At 37.5% G+C, this 18,819-nt stretch overlaps 1 protein-coding gene across 4 annotated transcripts in view; it reads right to left on the bottom strand.

The window, feature by feature from the left end:
* adcy2a (adenylate cyclase 2a) overlaps nt 1-18,819 on the bottom strand; it is a gene marked incomplete at its 5' end in the record, with an annotated part of 106,300 nt that overhangs the window by 20,577 nt on the left and 66,904 nt on the right. For all 4 annotated transcript variants that reach the window (XM_080767230.1, XM_080767232.1, XM_080767233.1 and 1 more), the window contains 3 exons: nt 11,263-11,347; nt 16,249-16,433; nt 17,069-17,188. In XM_080767230.1, coding sequence (XP_080623356.1) covers nt 11,263-11,347; nt 16,249-16,433; nt 17,069-17,188 — 390 coding nt within the window. The remainder of the gene's footprint in view (nt 1-11,262; nt 11,348-16,248; nt 16,434-17,068; nt 17,189-18,819) is intronic.

Below are 18,819 nucleotides of genomic sequence, written 5' to 3'. Positions count from 1 at the left end.
CCCATATCGTACGGCATACTATGGCACGCCGTTTTTCATCATTTTTGAGGATTTGAAAAAAATGAAAAAATGAAAAAAACGGTGGGTTATAGCCCATGTTTTTTGAAATTTTGGAAAAAAAGTTAGCCTCGTTTCTCATCATTTTGGACCGTGGGCTATAGCCCATATCGTACGGCATACTATGGCACGCCGTTTTTCATCATTTTTGAGGATTTGAAAAAAATGAAAAATGAAAAAAACGGTGGGTTATAGCCCATGTTTTTTTAAATTTTGAAAAAAAAAGTTAGCCTCGTTTCTCATCATTTTGAACCGTGGGCTATAGCCCATATCGTACGGCATACTATGGCACGCCGTTTTTCATCATTTTTGAGGATTTTGAAAAAATGAAAAATGAAAAAAACGGTGGGTTATAGCCCATGTTTTCTGAAATTTTGAAAAAAAAAGTTAGCCTCGTTTCTCATCATTTTGAACCGTGGGCTATAGCCCATATCGTACGGCATACTATGGCACGCCGTTTTTCATCATTTTTGAGGATTTGAAAAAAATGAAAAAATGAAAAAAACGGTGGGTTATAGCCCATGTTTTTTGAAATTTTGAAAAAAAAAGTTAGCCTCGTTTCTCATCATTTTGGACCGTGGGCTATAGCCCATATCGTACGGCATACTATGGCACGCCGTTTTTCATCATTTTTGAGGATTTGAAAAAAATGAAAAAAACGGTGGGTTATAGCCCATGTTTTTTGAAATTTTGAAAAAAAAAGTTAGCCTAGTTTCTCATTATTTTGGACCGTGGGCTATAGCCCATATCGTACGGCATACTATGGCACGCCGTTTTTCATCATTTTTGAGGATTTGAAAAAAATGAAAAAATGAAAAAAACGGTGGGTTATAGCCCATGTTTTTTGAAATTTTGGGGAAAAAAGTTAGCCTCGTTTCTCATCATTTTGGACCGTGGGCTATAGCCCATATCGTACGGCATACTATGGCACGCCGTTTTTCATCATTTTTGAGGATTTGAAAAAAATGAAAAATGAAAAAAACGGTGGGTTATAGCCCATGTTTTTTTAAATTTTGAAAAAAAAAGTTAGCCTCGTTTCTCATCATTTTGAACCGTGGGCTATAGCCCATATCGTACGGCATACTATGGCACGCCGTTTTTCATCATTTTTGAGGATTTTGAAAAAATGAAAAAAAACGGTGGGTTATAGCCCATGTTTTCTGAAATTTTGAAAAAAAAAGTTAGCCTCGTTTCTCATCATTTTGAACCGTGGGCTATAGCCCATATCGTACGGCATACTATGGCACGCCGTTTTTCATCATTTTTGAGGATTTGAAAAAAATGAAAAAATGAAAAAAACGGTGGGTTATAGCCCATGTTTTTTGAAATTTTGAAAAAAAAGGTTAGCCTCGTTTCTCATCATTTTGGACCGTGGGCTATAGCCCATATCGTACGGCATACTATGGCACGCCGTTTTTCATCATTTTTGAGGATTTGAAAAAAATGAAAAAAACGGTGGGTTATAGCCCATGTTTTTTGAAATTTTGAAAAAAAAAGTTAGCCTAGTTTCTCATTATTTTGGACCGTGGGCTATAGCCCATATCGTACGGCATACTATGGCACGCCGTTTTTCATCATTTTTGAGGATTTGAAAAAAATGAAAAAATGAAAAAAACGGTGGGTTATAGCCCATGTTTTTTGAAATTTTGAAAAAAAAAGTTAGCCTCGTTTCTCATCATTTTGAACCGTGGGCTATAGCCCATATCGTACGGCATACTATGGCACGCCGTTTTTCATCATTTTTGAGGATTTGAAAAAAATGAAAAAATGAAAAAAACGGTGGGTTATAGCCCATGTTTTTTTAAATTTTGAAAAAAAAAGTTAGCCTCGTTTCTCATCATTTTGAACCGTGGGCTATAGCCCATATCGTACGGCATACTATGGCACGCCGTTTTTCATCATTTTTGAGGATTTTGAAAAAATGAAAAATGAAAAAAACGGTGGGTTATAGCCCATGTTTTCTGAAATTTTGAAAAAAAAAGTTAGCCTCGTTTCTCATCATTTTGAACCGTGGGCTATAGCCCATATCGTACGGCATACTATGGCACGCCGTTTTTCATCATTTTTGAGGATTTGAAAAAATGAAAAAATGAAAAAAACGGTGGGTTATAGCCCATGTTTTTTGAAATTTTGAAAAAAAAAGTTAGCCTCGTTTCTCATCATTTTGGACCGTGGGCTATAGCCCATATCGTACGGCATACTATGGCACGCCGTTTTTCATCATTTTTGAGGATTTGAAAAAAATGAAAAAAAACGGTGGGTTATAGCCCATGTTTTTTGAAATTTTGAAAAAAAAAGTTAGCCTAGTTTCTCATTATTTTGGACCGTGGGCTATAGCCCATATCGTACGGCATACTATGGCACGCCGTTTTTCATCATTTTTGAGGATTTGAAAAAAATGAAAAAATGAAAAAAACGGTGGGTTATAGCCCATGTTTTTTGAAATTTTGGGAAAAAAAGTTAGCCTCGTTTCTCATCATTTTGGACCGTGGGCTATAGCCCATATCGTACGGCATACTATGGCACGCCGTTTTTCATCATTTTTGAGGATTTGAAAAAAATGAAAAATGAAAAAAACGGTGGGTTATAGCCCATGTTTTTTTAAATTTTGAAAAAAAAAGTTAGCCTCGTTTCTCATCATTTTGAACCGTGGGCTATAGCCCATATCGTACGGCATACTATGGCACGCCGTTTTTCATCATTTTTGAGGATTTTGAAAAAAATGAAAAAAACGGTGGGTTATAGCCCATGTTTTCTGAAATTTTGAAAAAAAAAGTTAGCCTCGTTTCTCATCATTTTGAACCGTGGGCTATAGCCCATATCGTACGGCATACTATGGCACGCCGTTTTTCATCATTTTTGAGGATTTGAAAAAAATGAAAAAATGAAAAAAACGGTGGGTTATAGCCCATGTTTTTTGAAATTTTGAAAAAAAAAGTTAGCCTCGTTTCTCATCATTTTGGACCGTGGGCTATAGCCCATATCGTACGGCATACTATGGCACGCCGTTTTTCATCATTTTTGAGGATTTGAAAAAAATGAAAAATGAAAAAAACGGTGGGTTATAGCCCATGTTTTTTGAAATTTTGAAAAAAAAAGTTAGCCTCGTTTCTCATCATTTTGAACCGTGGGCTATAGCCCATATCGTACGGCATACTATGGCACGCCGTTTTTCATCATTTTTGAGGATTTGAAAAAAATGAAAAAATGAAAAAAACGGTGGGTTATAGCCCATGTTTTTTGAAATTTTGAAAAAATAAGTTAGCCTCGTTTCTCATCATTTTGGACCGTGGGCTATAGCCCATATCGTACGGCATACTATGGCACGCCGTTTTTCATCATTTTTGAGGATTTGAAAAAAATGAAAAATGAAAAAAACGGTGGGTTATAGCCCATGTTTTTTGATATTTTGAAAAAAAAAGTTAGCCTCGTTTCTCATCATTTTGAACCGTGGGCTATAGCCCATATCGTACGGCATCCTATGGCACGCCGTTTTTCATCATTTTTGAGGATTTGAAAAAAATGAAAAATGAAAAAAACGGTGGGTTATAGCCCATGTTTTTTGAAATTTTGAAAAAAAAAGTTAGCCTCGTTTCTCATCATTTTGGACCGTGGGCTATAGCCCATATCGTACGGCATACTATGGCACGCCGTTTTTCATCATTTTTGAGGATTTGAGAAAAATGAAAAATGAAAAAAAACGGTGGGTTATAGCCCATGTTTTTTGAAATTTTGAAAAAAAAAGTTAGCCTCGTTTCTCATCATTTTGAACCGTGGGCTATAGCCCATATCGTACGGCATACTATGGCACGCCGTTTTTCATCATTTTTGAGGATTTGAAAAAAATGAAAAAATGAAAAAAACGGTGGGTTATAGCCCATGTTTTTTGAAATTTTGAAAAAAAAAGTTAGCCTCGTTTCTCATCATTTTGGACCGTGGGCTATAGCCCATATCGTACGGCATACTATGGCACGCCGTTTTTCATCATTTTTGAGGATTTGAAAAAAATGAAAAAAACGGTGGGTTATAGCCCATGTTTTTTTAAATTTTGAAAAAAAAAGTTAGCCTCGTTTCTCATCATTTTGAACCGTGGGCTATAGCCCATATCGTACGGCATACTATGGCACGCCGTTTTTCATCATTTTTGAGGATTTTGAAAAAAATGAAAAAATGAAAAAAACGGTGGGTTATAGCCCATGTTTTTTGAAATTTTGAAAAAAAAAGTTAGCCTCGTTTCTCATCATTTTGAACCGTGGGCTATAGCCCATATCGTACGGCATACTATGGCACGCCGTTTTTCATCATTTTTGAGGATTTGAAAAAAATGAAAAAAACGGTGGGTTATAGCCCATGTTTTTTGAAATTTTGAAAAAATAAGTTAGCCTCGTTTCTCATCATTTTGGACCGTGGGCTATAGCCCATATCGTACGGCATACTATGGCACGCCGTTTTTCATCATTTTTGAGGATTTGAAAAAAATTAAAAATGAAAAAAACGGTGGGTTATAGCCCATGTTTTTTGATATTTTGAAAAAAAAAGTTAGCCTCGTTTCTCATCATTTTGGACCGTGGGCTATAGCCCATATCGTACGGCATACTATGGCACGCCGTTTTTCATCATTTTTGAGGATTTGAAAAAAATGAAAAATGAAAAAAACGGTGGGTTATAGCCCATGTTTTTTGAAATTTTGAAAAAAAAAGTTAGCCTCGTTTCTCATCATTTTGAACCGTGGGCTATAGCCCATATCGTACGGCATACTATGGCACGCCGTTTTTCATCATTTTTGAGGATTTGAAAAAAATGAAAAATGAAAAAAACGGTGGGTTATAGCCCATGTTTTTTGAAATTTTGAAAAAAAAAGTTAGCCTCGTTTCTCATCATTTTGAACCGTGGGCTATAGCCCATATCGTACGGCATACTATGGCACGCCGTTTTTCATCATTTTTGAGGATTTGAAAAAAATGAAAAAATGAAAAAAACGGTGGGTTATAGCCCATGTTTTTTGAAATTTTGAAAAAAAAAGTTAGCCTCGTTTCTCATCATTTTGAACTGTGGGCTATAGCCCATATCGTACGGCATACTATGGCACGCCGTTTTTCATCATTTTTGAGGATTTGAAAAAAATGAAAAAATGAAAAAAACGGTGGGTTATAGCCCATGTTTTTTGAAATTTTGAAAAAACAAGTTAGCCTCGTTTCTCATCATTTTGGACCGTGGGCTATAGCCCATATCGTACGGCATACTATGGCACGCCGTTTTTCATCATTTTTGAGGATTTGAAAAAAATGAAAAAAACGGTGGGTTATAGCCCATGTTTTTTTAAATTTTGAAAAAAAAAGTTAGCCTCGTTTCTCATCATTTTGAACCGTGGGCTATAGCCCATATCGTACGGCATACTATGGCACGCCGTTTTTCATCATTTTTGAGGATTTGAAAAAATGAAAAAATGAAAAAAACGGTGGGTTATAGCCCATGTTTTTTGAAATTTTGAAAAAAAAAGTTAGCCTCGTTTCTCATCATTTTGAACCGTGGGCTATAGCCCATATCGTACGGCATACTATGGCACGCCGTTTTTCATCATTTTTGAGGATTTGAAAAAAATGAAAAATGAAAAAAACGGTGGGTTATAGCCCATGTTTTTTGAAATTTTGAAAAAAAAAGTTAGCCTCGTTTCTCATCATTTTGAACCGTGGGCTATAGCCCATATCGTACGGCATACTATGGCACGCCGTTTTTCATCATTTTTGAGGATTTGAAAAAAATGAAAAATGAAAAAAACGGTGGGTTATAGCCCATGTTTTTTGAAATTTTGAAAAAAAAAGTTAGCCTCGTTTCTCATCATTTTGAACCGTGGGCTATAGCCCATATCGTACGGCATACTATGGCACGCCGTTTTTCATCATTTTTGAGGATTTGAAAAAAATGAAAAAATGAAAAAAACGGTGGGTTGTAGCCCATGTTTTTTGAAATTTTGGGAAAAAAAGTTAGCCTCGTTTCTCATCATTTTGGACCGTGGGATATAGCCCATATCGTACGGCATACTATGGCACGCCGTTTTTCATCATTTTTGAGGATTTGAAAAAAATGAAAAATGAAAAAAACGGTGGGTTATAGCCCATGTTTTTTTAAATTTTGAAAAAAAAAGTTAGCCTCGTTTCTCATCATTTTGAACCGTGGGCTATAGCCCATATCGTACGGCATACTATGGCACGCCGTTTTTCATCATTTTTGAGGATTTGAAAAAAATGAAAAAATGAAAAAAACGGTGGGTTATAGCCCATGTTTTTTGAAATTTTGAAAAAAAAAGTTAGCCTCGTTTCTCATCATTTTGAACCGTGGGCTATAGCCCATATCGTACGGCATACTATGGCACGCCGTTTTTCATCATTTTTGAGGATTTGAAAAAAATGAAAAAATGAAAAAAACGGTGGGTTATAGCCCATGTTTTTTGAAATTTTGAAAAAAAAAGTTAGCCTCGTTTCTCATCATTTTGGACCGTGGGCTATAGCCCATATCGTACGGCATACTATGGCACGCCGTTTTTCATCATTTTTGAGGATTTGAAAAAAATGAAAAAAACGGTGGGTTATAGCCCATGTTTTTTGAAATTTTGAAAAAAAAAGTTAGCCTAGTTTCTCATTATTTTGGACCGTGGGCTATAGCCCATATCGTACGGCATACTATGGCACGCCGTTTTTCATCATTTTTGAGGATTTGAAAAAAATGAAAAATGAAAAAAACGGTGGGTTATAGCCCATGTTTTTTGAAATTTTGAAAAAAAAAGTTAGCCTCGTTTCTCATCATTTTGAACCGTGGGCTATATCCCATATCGTACGGCATACTATGGCACGCCGTTTTTCATCATTTTTGAGGATTTGAAAAAAATGAAAAAATGAAAAAAACGGTGGGTTATAGCCCATGTTTTTTGAAATTTTGAAAAAAAAAGTTAGCCTCGTTTCTCATCATTTTGGACCGTGGGCTATAGCCCATATCGTACGGCATACTATGGCACGCCGTTTTTCATCATTTTTGAGGATTTGAAAAAAATGAAAAATGAAAAAAACGGTGGGTTATAGCCCATGTTTTTTGAAATTTTGAAAAAAAAAGTTAGCCTCGTTTCTCATCATTTTGAACCGTGGGCTATAGCCCATATCGTACGGCATACTATGGCACGCCGTTTTTCATCATTTTTGAGGATTTGAAAAAAATGAAAAAAACGGTGGGTTATAGCCCATGTTTTTTGAAATTTTGAAAAAAAAAGTTAGCCTAGTTTCTCATTATTTTGGACCGTGGGCTATAGCCCATATCGTACGGCATACTATGGCACGCCGTTTTTCATCATTTTTGAGGATTTGAAAAAAATGAAAAATGAAAAAAACGGTGGGTTATAGCCCATGTTTTTTGAAATTTTGAAAAAAAAAGTTAGCCTCGTTTCTCATCATTTTGAACCGTGGGCTATATCCCATATCGTACGGCATACTATGGCACGCCGTTTTTCATCATTTTTGAGGATTTGAAAAAAATGAAAAAATGAAAAAAACGGTGGGTTATAGCCCATGTTTTTTGAAATTTTGAAAAAAAAAGTTAGCCTCGTTTCTCATCATTTTGGACCGTGGGCTATAGCCCATATCGTACGGCATACTATGGCACGCCGTTTTTCATCATTTTTGAGGATTTGAAAAAAATGAAAAATGAAAAAAACGGTGGGTTATAGCCCATGTTTTTTGAAATTTTGAAAAAAAAAGTTAGCCTCGTTTCTCATCATTTTGAACCGTGGGCTATAGCCCATATCGTACGGCATACTATGGCACGCCGTTTTTCATCATTTTTGAGGATTTGAAAAAAATGAAAAAATGAAAAAAACGGTGGGTTATAGCCCATGTTTTTTGAAATTTTGAAAAAATAAGTTAGCCTCGTTTCTCATCATTTTGGACCGTGGGCTATAGCCCATATCGTACGGCATACTATGGCACGCCGTTTTTCATCATTTTTGAGGATTTGAAAAAAATGAAAAATGAAAAAAACGGTGGGTTATAGCCCATGTTTTTTGAAATTTTGAAAAAAAAAGTTAGCCTCGTTTCTCATCATTTTGGACCGTGGGCTATAGCCCATATCGTACGGCATACTATGGCACGCCGTTTTTCATCATTTTTGAGGATTTGAAAAAAATGAAAAAATGAAAAAAACGGTGGGTTATAGCCCATGTTTTTTGAAATTTTGGAAAAAAAAGTTAGCCTCGTTTCTCATCATTTTGGACCGTGGGCTATAGCCCATATCGTACGGCATACTATGGCACGCCGTTTTTCATCATTTTTGAGGATTTGAAAAAAATGAAAAATGAAAAAAACGGTGGGTTATAGCCCATGTTTTTTGAAATTTTGAAAAAAAAAGTTAGCCTCGTTTCTCATCATTTTGAACCGTGGGCTATAGCCCATATCGTACGGCATACTATGGCACGCCGTTTTTCATCATTTTTGAGGATTTGAAAAAAATGAAAAAATGAAAAAAACGGTGGGTTATAGCCCATGTTTTTTGAAATTTTGAAAAAAAAAGTTAGCCTCGTTTCTCATCATTTTGAACCGTGGGCTATAGCCCATATCGTACGGCATACTATGGCACGCCGTTTTTCATCATTTTTGAGGATTTGAAAAAAATGAAAAAATGAAAAAAACGGTGGGTTATAGCCCATGTTTTTTGAAATTTTGAAAAAAAAAGTTAGCCTCGTTTCTCATCATTTTGGACCGTGGGCTATAGCCCATATCGTACGGCATACTATGGCACGCCGTTTTTCATCATTTTTGAGGATTTGAAAAAAATGAAAAAAACGGTGGGTTATAGCCCATGTTTTTTGAAATTTTGAAAAAAAAAGTTAGCCTAGTTTCTCATTATTTTGGACCGTGGGCTATAGCCCATATCGTACGGCATACTATGGCACGCCGTTTTTCATCATTTTTGAGGATTTGAAAAAAATGAAAAATGAAAAAAACGGTGGGTTATAGCCCATGTTTTTTGAAATTTTGAAAAAAAAAGTTAGCCTCGTTTCTCATCATTTTGGACCGTGGGCTATAGCCCATATCGTACGGCATACTATGGCACGCCGTTTTTCATCATTTTTGAGGATTTGAAAAAAATGAAAAAATGAAAAAAACGGTGGGTTATAGCCCATGTTTTTTGAAATTTTGAAAAAAAAAGTTAGCCTCGTTTCTCATCATTTTGGACCGTGGGCTATAGCCCATATCGTACGGCATACTATGGCACGCCGTTTTTCATCATTTTTGAGGATTTGAAAAAAATGAAAAATGAAAAAAACGGTGGGTTATAGCCCATGTTTTTTGAAATTTTGAAAAAAAAAGTTAGCCTCGTTTCTCATCATTTTGAACCGTGGGCTATAGCCCATATCGTACGGCATACTATGGCACGCCGTTTTTCATCATTTTTGAGGATTTGAAAAAAATGAAAAAATGAAAAAAACGGTGGGTTATAGCCCATGTTTTTTGAAATTTTGAAAAAAAAAGTTAGCCTCGTTTCTCATCATTTTGGACCGTGGGCTATAGCCCATATCGTACGGCATACTATGGCACGCCGTTTTTCATCATTTTTGAGGATTTGAAAAAAATGAAAAATGAAAAAAACGGTGGGTTATAGCCCATGTTTTTTGAAATTTTGAAAAAAAAAGTTAGCCTCGTTTCTCATCATTTTGAACCGTGGGCTATAGCCCATATCGTACGGCATACTATGGCACGCCGTTTTTCATCATTTTTGAGGATTTGAAAAAAATGAAAAATGAAAAAAACGGTGGGTTATAGCCCATGTTTTTTGAAATTTTGAAAAAAAAAGTTAGCCTCGTTTCTCATCATTTTGAACCGTGGGCTATAGCCCATATCGTACGGCATACTATGGCACGCCGTTTTTCATCATTTTTGAGGATTTGAAAAAATGAAAAAAACGGTGGGTTATAGCCCATGTTTTTTGAAATTTTGGGAAAAAAAGTTAGCCTCGTTTCTCATCATTTTGGACCGTGGGCTATAGCCCATATCGTACGGCATACTATGGCACGCCGTTTTTCATCATTTTTGAGGATTTGAAAAAAATTAAAAATGAAAAAAACGGTGGGTTATAGCCCATGTTTTTTTAAATTTTGAAAAAAAAAGTTAGCCTCGTTTCTCATCATTTTGAACCGTGGGCTATAGCCCATATCGTACGGCATACTATGGCACGCCGTTTTTCATCATTTTTGAGGATTTGAAAAAAATGAAAAAATGAAAAAAACGGTGGGTTATAGCCCATGTTTTTTGAAATTTTGAAAAAAAAAGTTAGCCTCGTTTCTCATCATTTTGGACCGTGGGCTATAGCCCATATCGTACGGCATACTATGGCACGCCGTTTTTCATCATTTTTGAGGATTTGAGAAAAATGAAAAAAAAACGGTGGGTTATAGCCCATGTTTTTTAAATTTTGAAAAAAAAAGTTAGCCTTGTTTCTCATCATTTTGAACCGTGGGCTATAGCCCATATCGTACGGCAAACTATGGCACGCCGTTTTTCATCATTTTTGAGGATTTGAAAAAAATGAAAAAATGAAAAAACGATGGGTTATAGCCCATGTTTTTTTTTATTTAGAAAAAAAAAGTTAGCCTCGTTTCTCATCATTTTGGACCATGGGCTATAGCCCATTAATGTACAGTGCAGCAAAGAACACTTGCCAGCCTTCATAAATCACAAACCTGGAGTGGACGAGGTTAGACAAACTACGGTAGTCTCTCTGTGCACCTCTCTCTACCAGTGTAATAGCAGTCTCCAAGGGGCTGCGTATAGCAATATTTAATTCCAAAAGATACAGTAGAAAGTGGTGTCAGGGGTGTTATTTTGATCTACTGTACATCTAAACAATCCTTTGACAAGCAGACGGGTATATGCACTATAAAGCAGCTATATCAAACTCCTCCACAGCTTATTTTCCATGACTGTAATTTATTGTTGTGTCAATGAGCAGTGAAAGCAGAAATACATTGAAAAGCATAGAGATGTATGGATGTTATTGTTTATCATGTTGACGACATAGAATAGAATCATTCCCAAAATAGAATGCTAACAATAGAGAAAGCTGTTGTTGTTGTTAGAGAAAGCACAGTCTTTGAAAACTCTGGTGCTGTGTGGAGATGACATGACGATAGCATCAGTCAAAGCCATTGTGTTCTGAGCCTACCTGTCTGGCTAGCACAAGCAGGGTGATGAAGAAGATGAAGAGAGAGATAGAGCCCATTGTCTTCAGGTCTTTGAGAACTCCTGGCCTTTAAGGGTTGAGAAAAGAGGGAGAGAAAGTGACAAGACAAATAAAATAAGACGGGTGGAAAGAAAATAAGCTAGAGCCATGAGACAAAGCAACGAAGGGCAATGAGAGAGAGAGACAGAGAGAGAATTTCATTAAGATTCCAGATTGCAATCAGGGGGTTGAAGACACATGTCACTTGACTGGGTAACAGACCATAACATTCCGAGCTGTCAACCAATTAAAGTCTAGCGTTGCTGCCTAGCTATGACATGGCCTTGTTTACTGATGCTATTTTCCCGCTCTCCTTCTAATGGCCAACTCACCAGCATGACTGAACTGATTGTGCCATTGTGGCATTGCCTTATTTCACTGTCAGGTGTTATTTACTAGGAAGATTTGACATTCAATGATACAGTAACAACAATGAACTGAATCAAACATGTCTTCTGAGTGCGGAACAATGAGCATTAATCACGGAGTCAAACTCAGGTCACATTCTCACCTAATACTTCGGTAGACTCGATGCGAATGGGCGGAGAAGTTGCGATTCTTGCATATTTAATTTGCTGCGGTTTGCCTTCACACTGGCTGTAACAGCGCAGCAAGGAAACGAAGCAGGGAATTTTATCAATGTGTTCAATTCATAAAATACACAGTGAAAGGCAAGCTATGGTGTTAAAAAATATACTTCGAGTAATAGTTAGGACTTTTGACGTAAAGTGAGGGTAACGGATGCAGTGTGTCGTCGGGGACTGTGTGTGTGTGTGTGTGTGTGTGTGTGTGTGTGTGTGTGTGTGTGTCGAGTTAAAACTCATAAGTGGAGCATAAACTCATAAATGGAGCATGAATCTTCAACAAGGCACCTCAGACAACTACATCTCCCAGAGTGCACCAGCAAGATGGCTGCTCGTTTGGCTGAGCTGGAACACCTGAAAAGGTGGAGTGAGCATTCAGACAAACTATACACCACAAACAAGAAGCAAGATCTACTCGAGATGTTCCAAGTCCAAAGACGCCAATGGTCGGTGATAATATTTTGTCTTATTTGTTTACTTATTTGTAAATACTGCTTAATGTGTTTAAAATCTGGCTTTAATGGGCTAAATGTATTTAGTAACTGCTATAATTTGGATTGGAGAAGGACCACATTGCAGTATCTCATGTTATGTTTGGAAGCATTCATTTGTGTTTCAAAAGTATAACTTTACAAAATAAGACTAAGTTAGAAATTATTTACTTTAAGAATTTAAAATACCAACTAAAATGTGAACAGTTCATGGTTCATATGATGAAGGTTTAAAATGTCTGTTTAGAATAGAGCTGATCTACAAGCTCTGGGATCAGCTATTTATCTAATTTCTTTCTTAATTTCTTTTCTTTAAAGTGTTTAAATGGCTAATTTTGAAATCTTTAATAAAAATGGTTTTCTTAAATTGACTTTGCTAAATTAGTGTAAGTCCTTTAAATGAGGCATTGAATTGCTTAAAATGCATTTGCTTGTTTAAATTTACTTTATTGCTTAAAAACAAGACTGGTTAAAAATAACTTATTGATTGGAAAAGTGTTTAAAAATAGTTATCATTTGTTGTTTGACATTGTTGTTAATTCTTTGTTTCTCTTGTGTTCAAAGGTTTTCAACCTAACCCATACAAAACCAACCAAATCAACAAGTGAAGCCAACTGCACATCATGCAAAAGTTTGGAAAATAAAAGTTGATTGAGTTGGAAAATCTTGGAGTTGATTCCTTTAATGTCATTTTGGAGTGGAAAGAGAGTTTGACTTGACAGTGTCAGCCACTGTTCTTTTGGACACATGAACGAGGCACTGCGGAGACGGGAGCGCAAAATGATCCGAAGTTTACAATAGCTACTCCCAGAGTGAGTCCCATTGTAATTGTGACTGTGGCATTATCATCATGATGGCCTTCATCACATGACAATCGTACTGTAGGTCCTACAGTACGATTCACGAACACCTACATAGATTTTGTTGTGTCTGATTAAATGAAGTGACACTTGTCACGACTATGGTCGTGTGTGGTTATGATTAATTATGAGTGTTATGATTTATGAGTGTTATTTTGGATTATAAATATATATATATATGTTTATTGCTAATAGTATATATATATTTATATGGTGGTATATTGTTATAGTATATATATATGTATGTGGATTATTTTAGGCCTAGATGTCTTCTAATATATATATATATATATCTATATCTGTGCAGCAGTTGTTATGAACCTGTATTAGACTAACTCTCCTCCCATGCAGAGTATACTAATGGGTCTTCAGACAGACTGATTGTCATCAGCTGTGTGTCTGGCTTAACCCTGTCGGTCATGACCATGGAGGTCTGATCAACCTCCCTGATTGGCTGACGGTCACGTGAGGGAGCGAACGGCCGTAGCTCCCACACTACTAAGCCCATTCATGCCCAGCCCGGCGCTGGGGAAACACTTCTAAGGTCTTTCCCCCATCCGCCGTACTGCTACATTATGCCAACTGTTTTCGTTTGTTCTTTAGTTTGTGGAGTTGAACCTTTGTGTTAGCCGTTATTCCCTTCGGAAAGGTATAACGTGCTATAGTTTTGTTTTGGTAATCCGAGTTTGTATTTAATTTGAAGTTGAAGAGCCATTTATTTGTACTATTGTTAATTATTATATTTATTCATTATACTACTGAATAAATACTTGCATTAAGGCCTTGGTTTCCGTTTCTCCTATCTATATTACATTACCTTTTACCCCTAGACATATGGTTTTGTAACAACACTACACTGACCGTAGCACTGACATTATGACATTATTGACCCTTTGGAGCAAGAAGAGGCTATTTCTTTATTTCTGTGCTGAGAGGAAGGGGGGTGGGGTTGCTGTACCGCTGAAAGGTGTCAAACTAGTATAAAGTGAACATGGTTCTGGTCATGCTTCAATACATCTCTGTCCACAATCAATACTATACACCAGTGATACTCAACCTCAGGCCCGCGGGCCACATCAGGCCCGCGGGACCATTATGACTGGCCCACCAATGAAAATCAAAAAAGGAGAAAAAAAAATCTGGAAAATGAAATAAAAATCAAAAAATCTGAATGAAGTTATCTTTAATTACATTATTATAAGTAATATACTATTAGAGTTGTACTATTACTCGAACGAAAATAAAAGGGGGGGAGATGCAATGCAAATGAAAGACATATATACTGTGTATCCCTATTCCCTGACATAATTTTATAGCTAAACGGACAGAATTCTATTTTATTTGAATGATGAAACCCAGCTGCCATTAATAGTTGGAAATGGAAATGGAAATTGCAAAAATTGCGGAAATGGAAATTGCGGAAATTGTAATTGCGGAAATGGTGCAAATGGAAATTGCGGAAATGCGGAAATTGCGGAAATGGTGGAAATGGAAATTGCGGAAATCGCGGAAATGGTGGAAATGGAAATTGCAGAAATTGCGGAAATTGAGGAAATTGAGGAAATGGAAATTGTGGAAATTGCGGAAATTGCGGAAATGGTAATTGCGGAAATTGCTCTTCACTTATAGCTATCTATTTTCAGGTAGATTGTTTTATTTTACTCAGTCAGCCATATCACTACTCATTTTTTTTCATGAAAAAGGTCATAGCTGGGTAATCTATTTTCAGGCAAATTGTGTTTATTGTATTTAGACAGACAGACAGCTACTCATGGACAATTGGACAGGCAGGAAGGCAGACAGCTACTCATAGACAGGCAGACAGACAGCTACTCATGGACAATTAGGCAGGCAGGCAGACAGCTACTCATAGACAGGCAGACAGACAGCTACTCATGGACAATTGGACAGGCAGGCAGGCAGACAGACAGCTACTCATAGACAGGCAGGCAGACAGCTACTCATAGACAGGCAGACAGTAAGACAGCTACTCATTGACAGACAGACAAATAACTACTCATGGACAGACAGACAGACAGGCAGGCAGGCAGGCAGGCAAAGAGCTACTCATGTTATGTTATTATGTTATTATAACAGCTACTCATGTTATGTGCAATAATTTGTGCAGTTATGGAAACAGCTCTTTGTGTTTATGCAAGAAAATGTAACACATTTATTTATTTACATATTGTGTGCATGCACATTGTACTTTGATACATTTTGCGAAAATAAAGCAATTGAAAGAGAGAAGTTATCAAGTATCATTAATGTCGTAATTTTATCTACTGGCCCCTGGCCCCTTGCCATTTTTGTAATGTGGCCCACAGGTAAATCTATTTGAGTATCCCTGCTATACACTGACATTACAATGACCTCGGAGGCTCCTGCCAAGTCTCAAAGATGAAGATGGAAATGGTTCAAATCAACAGCTTTGGAAAGGCAAGCACGTTATCAACATATGAATACAAGATGATGGTATACTGCAGGAGGGGTTGAGGCTAGCTGAACTGTTATAATAACTAGCTTATGTTCAGACACATATCACTTAATAGCATATTATGCTATTAGGTGATATGTGTCTGAACATAAGCCAATGTCCTACACCTACAGTGTTGAACGTATAGGCCTATATTATGTTCAAACACACAGGCACATCAATATTAGGTACTTATTTTGAGTGCCACCATATGCTAGGGCCATATTATATGGATCTGATTGACGCTTAAATTAATAAACTGTATTAGGTCACAAAAAAGAGCAGATACGTTACGTACAGTATAAGATCTCAAAACGTTTCATTGCTATTTGCAGTGAGTGACAGAGTCAGTTGACAAAGTAAAAATCAGGCTTCATGTTCATGCAAATGTTTGGAACGCATCTGTGTGTGTGTGTGTGTGTGTGTGTGTGTGTGTGTGTGTGTGTGTGTGTGTGTGTGTGTGTGTGTGTGTGTGTCTCTCTCTCTCTCGTATCCTTCCCACTTTTCACATACTGTACCTGTCCAGAATTTCATTCTTGTACAGGAATCTGCTGTATTCATCTAGCAGAGAGGAATGCGTCTGTAGTATAATGATGTTGTAAACCACCACGGCTGTCAGCATAATAATCATCTTCAGCTCGTAGTTTACCCGCAGAAACACAGAGCACGAGATGAGGCCAAGGATGCAACTGTATATGAAATACTACGAAGAAAGAGAGATAGACAGAGCAAAATTAATAAATGTTAAGTCACTGAGCATCATGCATATGTAAGGAAATGTTAACATATCAACCCAAGAGGCTCTATGCACACTTCCTAATTCCACGGGCCCCTTCCCTACTTCCTTCACAGGTGTTACCGATGATACTAATTTGGGCGTTCCATTCTGAGCAAGTTGGCTCACTGAAAACACTTTGCTGCACCAGTGGGTGTCAAAGTGTCCTTGAACCCTGTACGGGTGTGAAACTGTTAGACCCCCATATTGATCCTTGAAATTAAAACGTTTGAGAACCACTGTACTGTACAGAGCCTTAATTAGTATCATCTGTAACACCTGTGAATGAAGTAGGAAGAGTTCTTTCCTAAATGGATGCTGTGCATATACCCTATTGAAACAGATATCAATCCAAGTGGTGCCACCATTTTATGTTCACCACTACGAATTGCGTGCAAATTCTGAAGTAGCATGCAGGACAGATGAGTAGTATAATGGCAAACACTGCATATAAACACGCTGTGTATTTGCATATATTTTAATGCCATCCTACCAATCTGCTAGAGAGAAAAGACAACCGCAAAGAAAGCATATACACTTACACAGTGACATTAATTACTTACAGGAAGGTAGAAATTGTTTTTGTCGGTGTGAATGATAGCTTGTCCATTTAGGAGAAACAGTGTCTCGTTAGATGAATTGTAAACAGGAACAGGAAGCATCACGTTCTCCTCCACGAAGAACTGCAACAAAGAACAAATCGAAACCAACGTGTGTCATGGTCATGAAGTGTGGGTTATGACCGAAAGAATAACAAGAACAAGCCGCCGAAATGAGTTTTCTTTGACGGGTGGCTGACATCTCCCTTAGAGTTCAGTCACACGAGAGAGACTCAGAGTAGAGTCGCTGCTTCTTCGCCTGGAAAGGAGGTCCTCGAGGCACGTTCCACTGGGAGGAGACCCCGGGGCAGACCAAGGCACAGTTGGAGGAAACACATTGACTCACTGGCCTTGTTACATCTTGGGATCCCCCAGGAGGAATGTTGCTCTGGAAAGGGAAGTCTGGAGCACTCTGGTGGAGCTGCGACCAGACTACGGATAAGCGGTTGAAGATGGATGTATGGATGGATGAAATTAAAATACCAGCACAGTAAAAAATATTGTTCATTTGTTCATTTATCCATTCACTTATTGCTGTATCTCTCAATGAAGCGTATCTGAAATTCCTATCTAGTCGGCCCTGTAAGTCAGATGCGAGACCAACAGTACTGATGATTCTTCAAAGCAAACCTGCAGGAAATGATGACGATTCTGGTCCAATGAGCTAAGCCAATTTGGTTCATCTGCCCTAAGCGACTGGCCCATGTTGAGAACTGAAACAAGATTATAATCTGTGGAATGGATTTGTGTGAAGGTTTAAAACGTGGTCTTAACACTGCCTCGTCAGATAGCTCCCTGAAGGCCCCCCACTGGTGGCTACAGTTCCCTTATGAGCCAAGCCTGTTTCATTTCCCCAGTTTTCTATCTACAGACGTTCAATTCAAACCTATTCAGTCCAGCCTCAAACTGAATGTTAATTAATGGTGGAATATAAAACGACAGTGAAAATAGCTTTTTTGTGTGTCTGTCCCCTTTATCTCAAAATGCAGATGATCATTCATTCTAGCAGCAGATTATAGCCAGAAACCATAGTTATTTTATTGGCAAAAGAAGCAAATGGGCATTCTGCAAATGTTTCGCACAATAAAATAACCAGCTAAAAAACAATTTAGATTAGGTCTGCATCTCATTGCGTTGGGGAATCTAATGTGTTAAAGGCATAATGAAATGAAAGTATGAAAATTAATGTTACACGTTTAAATGCCACTGCAACAGACAAAATCCAAATGGTCTTTAATCCCCAAAGCGTGACACGTGACAAAGTCCTGACAAACCAGTGACTTTGCTGTGTGCATAGCCACTAACCATGACTCATAGAGTGAGTGATAAACTGCAGCCACTAACCATGACCACTGACTCAAAGCTGGAGCCACTAACCATGACCACTGACTCATAGAGAGTGATAAACTGCAGACACTAACCATGACCACTGACTCATAGAGTGATAAACTGCAGCCACTAACCATGACCACTGACTCATAGAGTGATAAACTGCAGCCACTAACCATGACCACTGACTCATAGAGAGTGATAAACTGCAGCCACTAACCATGACCACTGACTCATAGAGAGTGATAAACTGCAGCCACTAACCATGACCACTGACTCATAGAGAGTGATAAACTGCAGCCACTAACCATGACCACTGACTCATAGTGAGTGATAAGCTGCTGTGTGCCATTGTGGTGGCCCAAAAAAACAACCAAACATTGCTT

Source organism: Protomyctophum bolini, assembly GCF_963924005.1.
Source record: "Protomyctophum bolini genome assembly, chromosome: 7".
NCBI classification, from domain to species: domain Eukaryota; kingdom Metazoa; phylum Chordata; class Actinopteri; order Myctophiformes; family Myctophidae; genus Protomyctophum; species Protomyctophum bolini.
This window is presented reverse-complemented; position numbering and strand designations above follow the sequence as displayed.